This window comes from Sinocyclocheilus anshuiensis, unplaced genomic scaffold (genome assembly GCF_001515605.1).
Source record: "Sinocyclocheilus anshuiensis isolate Anshui unplaced genomic scaffold, SAMN03320099.WGS_v1.1 scaffold1032, whole genome shotgun sequence".
Lineage (NCBI taxonomy): Eukaryota > Metazoa > Chordata > Actinopteri > Cypriniformes > Cyprinidae > Sinocyclocheilus > Sinocyclocheilus anshuiensis.
Genome location: NW_015549638.1, coordinates 713,863 through 720,992, shown reverse-complemented (window position 1 = coordinate 720,992; position 7,130 = coordinate 713,863). Strand labels below are relative to the sequence as shown.

The 7,130-nt window shown below is 36.9% G+C and overlaps 1 protein-coding gene across 1 annotated transcript; it reads right to left on the bottom strand.

The window, feature by feature from the left end:
* Positions 1-1,408: 1,408 nt before the first annotated feature.
* On the bottom strand, positions 1,409-4,418 carry LOC107659852 (lumican-like). Its single transcript, XM_016448935.1, has 3 exons — positions 4,224-4,418; positions 2,485-3,390; positions 1,409-2,404 (listed from the first exon to the last, which is right to left on the bottom strand). The coding sequence occupies exons 2-3, from the start codon at positions 3,362-3,364 to the stop codon at positions 2,250-2,252; spliced, it is 1,035 nt and encodes a 344-aa protein (XP_016304421.1). The 5' UTR covers positions 3,365-3,390; positions 4,224-4,418; the 3' UTR covers positions 1,409-2,249.
* Positions 4,419-7,130: the final 2,712 nt, after the last annotated feature.

Sequence of the window (7,130 nt, the reverse complement as noted above, 5' to 3'; positions counted from 1 at the left end):
TATGTTCTGCATTGCTGAATTGTACTTGTTTAGCACTTAAGTAAATCTTTTTGTGGTTTTTGCTAGTAGGGCAACATCACATGACAAGATCATATAGTCAAAGGACAATGTCAACATTGCAGATGTAGTTGGCCATGGACTATTTATTCCACACAACTGCATACTTCATCTAGTTTGTTGACAAATTCAGTACATAGTTTGAAAGTTTGGAAATTGAATCGCAGACTGGGATTTATTGTTAAAACTACTTTAATAATCCATACTAAATCACAATTATTATATGTTTTGATATGTTCTTACCTTTGGCAGCAGTATAAAGTTTCTTACATTGCACCGCCATTGGATGCGCCACAAAAATAACACCTTATACAAGCTCTTCCATACAAAAGACTTTTCATCTTACAATTACTATATTTATATCCATAGCCTGTACTTCAGCTAGAGACATCAATAGAACACGTTTCCTACAGGAAGCAGTTCTGTCATCATGGCTCTGCTTCAAACAGAGCAAAACTCATAGACCTTTGTCCATCCATAAGTTTGGCCAGACAGAGGAAGTCGTAGCCTAATGGTTAGAGAGTCGGACTCGTAACCCAACGGTTGCGAGTTCGAGTCTCAGGTCCGGCAGGAATTGTAGGTGGGGGGAGTGAATGTACAGCACTCTCTCCCACCTTCAATACCACGACTGAGGTGCCCTTGAGCAAGGCACCGAACCCCCAACTGCTACCCGGGCGCCACAGCAAAAATGGCTGCCCACTGCTCCGTGTGTGTGTGTTCACTGCTGTGTGTGTGCACTTTGGATGGGTTAAATGCAGAGCACTAATTCCAAGTATGGGTCACCATACTTGGCCACATGTCACGTCACTTTCACTTTCATTTCAGCAGGACTGAGAAATGGAAATCCACATGAGTCAAGCTGGAAGATCAACAACCAAGACGAAAATAATAAAACAGTAGTAGTGGAGTAGCTTGCCTGTGTGTAAAGGGAACTATTTGGGGTTTACTTTCAGTGTAGTAAAGACTGATGCCCTTATGTTTATGAATCATATGACTTCTAATATCTTCTGAAGAGTTCCTGTGATGATGCTTCAGAGAATTTGGATGATAAAATGGAGAGGAAATTATTCACATTTAACAGATAACAGTTTTGGCTAAATGTATTATATTATTTGAATAATGCATATAATATTAATCTATTAATTTCTACATGTGACCTTATTATAAGGATTGATACCATCAGTATCCCTCCACACATGTAAGAAATCTGGTTTATTCAAATAAAGATTAACAAACTGCTTTGGTATTTGTTTTTTAACAAAATAAAACAACAAATCAGGGAACTTACAACTTTTACAACAGTCTGCCAAAGTTACTGTAATCATACGGTTCAATAATTTGACTAACATTGTGATGATGTGAAATGGTGTATTGAATACATAAAAAATGTCAATGTTGTTTACCATAGAATTGAAAACAATCGCTGTTACAAAATAAGATGAACTGCATGCAGATAAAATATGGTATAAATGTTGGCAGAGTTCAGAAATTCAAGCTGATACTAATTTGCTATTAATACAACATTTTGACACTGAAATTCCTCAGTTAAATAATAAACAAAACAAAAAAAACTTTAGATTTATTTAGCAGTTAGCTAAACCTCAGCAAATTCACTCAGTGTCCAGCATTTTTTTTTTTTTTTTCAGTTTTGCGTGCATTTCAATTTCAGTTGAATTCTAGATATCCTTCAACATTGCTGCACATTTAGCCATTTTATATACAATTAGATAGTTATTTTCCATAACTTGTACTCTAAACAATCTAATTTCCTTACCGGCAGGCTTAATAATAACATGATTACAATTTTGAATTATAAGGTATTTAACATGCGGAAATATTAAGATGCAGTTAGATGACATATAGTGCAGCTTCTTATAGAGTGCACACTGGGCTATTCACTATTTGCACAAATATGTCTCTCTTTAGATGGGAATATCTTGTCTAATTCGACTACTACTCTTTATACAGTACCGTACAAAACTGATATTTTATGTGCCAGATTTTCAAGATCTCAGACTACTGCTGCCCATTTTTTCATACAGATGCGTTCATCAACATTTTAGAGAGAAAATATTGCATGTAACCAGATGTGGTTGCCGGGATCATGAATAAAGATATATGCATATGTCAATCAGAGTGTCTACTAAGAGCAATAGCCTTAATTTGTTTGATAAACTACTGGCGAGATGTGACTAATCAAAGATGATCTCTGAGGCCTGGCGTAGGCAGTTAGCCGTGTCATCTGGCATACTGCTGTGTGTGATGTTGTTTCCATCCAAGCGCAGGGTCCTCAGTCGAGAGTAGTTGACCGGAGAGCTGAACTTGCAGATATTCGGCAGGTCAAACTCTGAAGAAACAGAAGTGGAAATGGAGTAAAAACCATGCAAAATCTGTAGCTTGAACAGATGGAAATGGAGTAAGACTTACTGTTTATCTCGTTGACTTGCAGGTACAGGTGCTCGAGCGATTCGTTGATCTCCGGGATGGACTTCAGCTTGTTAAAAGACAGGTCAAGCTCAAGGAGAGAAGACACGTTGAACACACCTGCAGGGATTCCAGAGTCCACCAGCTTGTTGTGAGAGACACGCAGGTACTGCAGGACCGGGAGCTTGGCCAGGTAGCCATTAGGGATGCTGTCGATGTCGTTATTATCAGCGTAGAGCATCAAAAGCGAAGGTGGAACTCCCGAGGGAAGTTTCTTGAGCTTGTTCTCGCTCACATCCAGCAGAACGAGGGACTTCAGGCCTTTGAAGGCACCTGTGATGCTCTCGGTGGTCAGCTTGTTCTCGGACAGGTGGATGGTGGTCAGGTTTTCCATCCCAGACAAGGTGTTAGCAGGGAACGAGCTCAGCTGGTTGCTGATCAACTTCAACTCATCCAGAGACTTCGAAAGAGGGCCAGGGGGTTTGGTCAGCTTGTTATAACTGAAGAGGAGCTTCTCTAGTTTGCTCAGTTTATCAATGGTACCGGCCTGGATCTTGTCGCTGGTGATGTTGTTGTTGTCCAGGACGAGCCAGCGAAGTTCGGTGGCATTATCAAACACGCCAGCCTTGATCTCCTCAATCAAGTTGTTCTGTAGGTAGAGGTATTTGATGCCGCTTGGCACGATAGGGATGAACTTCAATTTGCGCTCGTTGCAGTACATGGCTGTGGGGAATTGGAGGGGACATTCGCACTCCTGGGCACAAATAGGAGACGATACTCCCTCCAGTGGTGCGGAGGGGACATAGTATTCGTCATAGTAATCATATTGACCCAAACTCTGACATAGCAGTCCAGCCAACAGGAAGAAGCCAAGAGCAAACATGGCTGCACAACTCAGTCGAATCCAACCTGGAGAGGAGAGGAGAGGAGAGGAGAGAAGAGAAGAGAAGAGAAGAGAAGAGAAGAGAAGAGAAGAGAAGAGAAGAGAAGAGAAGAGAAGAGGTTAATATGGTTACATAAGTGGCCATATTAAAATGTGAAAAAATATTTAAGAATAACAGAACTTTCTACGGTCAACCTAAGACATAAACAAAACCCAGAGACATTCTTCTAATGGAAATTGGTGACTTCATCCTCAAGAATGCAAATAGGCCCAGACAGCCGTTCCTCCCTTTGCAAATTAGACCCACATTGCTTATGTGCAGATCCAAGTTTATCTCAAGTTACTTTATCCTTTCCTCATACCTATAGATCGCTTTGTCTTTGCATGCTATGCCAAAGAATTATTGCATTGCAAATGACGAATAATGCAAGAGTACTTTTTATAATATTGACTAATCAATTAATATTTCAAGTTAAAAGAAAAGAAGAATAAATTAGATCAGGGTCATGCATGCAATTTTGCAACAGTATTTGTGAATAACAATTCAAGGAAAATACTGCATAATCTCCCTCTGTTCATGCACAAAATAAAAATTCATGCATGCATAATATTTCTATCAGCTCATGCATTTTTAATAATGAATCATTTATGTAAAAATATATTTATAAAAACTTAACACAATGTTTTGAATCAAATGCATGCATGGCAGTTTCTCAAACATCACCAAGCTGAATATCTGCAATATGATAATACATTTTTTCTTCAGTCCGCCCCAAAAATCTGCCAAGCAGATTTCTAATAATCTCATCCAGACAGAACAAAAGCGAGCATTATAACCGCAGATGCTAGATATCCTTACCTTCCTGCTTCTCTCTCTGTGCACGACTTCAGGTAGAGTTGTGTGTGGCCCGAGGACTCTGGAGAGAAAGAGTAAGGGAGGGAGAAAGCAGAGAGTGAGAGAGAGAGAGGGGGAGAGAAAGAGAGAGACACTCAAGCCAGACCTCAGTCACCCAAGATTGATAGAAAACAGCAGTCAGGCGGTTCTAGTGTGCTGAACAAATGTCAGCAGTTGTTCCTGAGAAACATGTGGATTCTAACAAGGTTCAGGTGTAGCAAAGCAGTTTGGGACATGTAGTTCTTCATGGGACACAGAAAGGAATCAAGACTCACTGGGGAGGGTTTGCAAAATATATATACCTGTATAGTCGCCACACACACGCACACACTTTTCCATCCCATCCTTTCCAAACAATCCCACATAACAATTCAACTACTGTGTGTGAGACACAAACAAGCCTACAAACGCTGGTTCCGTCATAACCAATGCTAAGCATTCCTCATAAAAATAAATATTCTTAACAGACCAAAGGCTAATGAAACTATTTGGAAAACTGTCTGCAAAAAAGTTGGCTACTTCAGATGACAGCTGCCTGCTATTAGACTACTGGGCTGTAAATAAGACTTGGAAAAATTGACCAAATAAGACGGTAGTGGGCCAAACCAGACTTACATAACCGTGTTGACTATCTGAACGGAGAGTGTATCCAATTCTTAACAGCTGGTAGATTGTATATCATCAAACGGTGTGCCATCTTTTAATGTTAAGCCTCATAAAATCCAGACGGCTTCTGTCTGACTGTGGTCATGGACTTGTGTGATGGGAAGCTCGCACACGGTGGTGGGCTGTATGTCATGAGGGACCTAGGAAGGATGGTGCTGATTGCAGGTCAGTTTAGTTTTAATAGCATACATCGGCTCTTAGGAATGCAGTAAAGCCAGAAAACCAGATGAGAGGTTGGTTCTGTAAGCCTCGTGTGTATCAGAGGTGCTGAGATTATGTACTGTCTTTGATTACTACTGCAAAATCAGTAAAGAATGTGAAGATAAAATCTGCACACCAAATATAAAAAAATTAAAAATAAAATAAAGAATAATTAAATAAAATAATTAAAACGAAATATAAAATAATTAAATAATAAATGACAATAATAACAAGTTTGTAAACTGACATCTATGGTCATTATTTTACATCATTTTTTATTTTAAGATTTTATTTACTTATTTATTTTTTTTTATTATACTTAGTATAAGATTATACTCAGATATTAGGGTTACTGAGTAATTAAATTAAATTAAATTAAATTAAATTAAATTAAATTAATCATGAAAGGTCAATGATCATCATTTAAATGTCAGGTTCACTGAGAGTGTTGATTTAAAATAAAATAAAATAAAATAAATCATGTAGGGTCAATGATCATCATTTAAATGTCAGGTGCACTGTGTTGATTTAAAATAGATAGTAGAAAAATGAATAAAATAAAATAAATTACAATAAAAATTGAAATAAATAAATAATGTATAGGGTCAATGATCATCATTTTACTTGAAAGATGTCATGTTCTGTTAGAGTGCAGATTTAAAACCATAAACAAAAAAATTAAATAAAATTATTAGGAAATAGAATCATTAAGAAAAAAAATAAATGTAAACAAATCATTTAAACATATCACCATGTTACTAAAAAAAATGGGTGAACAGATTCAAGAGAGAGTCAGATTCAAACACTAGTTACATACTCGAGCACCATGGTTTGTTATGTCATGTGGGCTTACTGCTAGGCCACAGATCTGATGCCGCTGGGTGGTCTTAAACCGCTCTGGATCAATCTGACTTCTGCAGTGCTCATACCTGTCCCATACCAACAGCACTATGACCTTATCACCCATTCCTCACCCCTCACTCACTCCACTCATCTGTCAGGCCTGTAGGGCGAGCACATGGTGCTGAGCTCATGTTGGGACATCATGGATGAAGTTATGCAGCAGGGGCAAGTCAGGGCAAACCTGTGCAGCTCTACCTGATGCAGGTATGTCCGGTTTGCAGTTGCCCCCAAATCATGTAAAAATGGTACATCTGTAGGCTGAATGATAAAAATCGGCTGCACAAGCACTTTTTTTAAGATGATACAAGTGCATTGTTTACTGCATACTGCAAACACACTCCTAGACATAGTTATGTGCCAAGTCACTTATTACACTTTAGACACTCATTTCACTAGTCTTAACTGATGGTAATTAGCTTTGGTTGGAGGACAACACTGTTATTTTAGCATCATTGGGATACAATTATAGTTTTTATTCATATTTTGAATCGGTTTTTATTTTTATATTTTCTGTTTTCATGTTAATTTCGGGTAAAGTTGAATTTTGTTAATAATACTTTTTTTTATTTGTTAGCTAGTTTTAATTTAGTCTTTCTTTCTTTATGTATTTATTTATTCATTCAGTAAATATGTCTATATAGTTTGCATTCATTTTTATTTCAGTTTTAGATTGAGTTATTTAGTACGTCAAGTTAAAAATGAAACTAAATGAAAATGAGAAAAGCTGCCTTTAAAAATATAAGGTAATACTTTACTTAAAGCCTTTATGTATAATGCATTATGAAAGTAGTTTTTATGCATTAATTATGCCTTATAATGCACCTTATAATGCATTGTACAAGCTTATGAGTAATTGTAACCACAGTTAATACATTATAACACTAACATTGTTACACTACGCATTTAAAATTCAGTTATAATTATTTACGGCAAGATAAAATATATTACAACGCACATTATTAATAATTATAATGCATTATACCCTTTAATAACCCATTAAAATGCATTATACATCTAGGGTTTAAGTAAAGTGTTACCAAATATAAAATAAATATATATATATATATATATATATATATATATATTTTTTTTTTTTATATA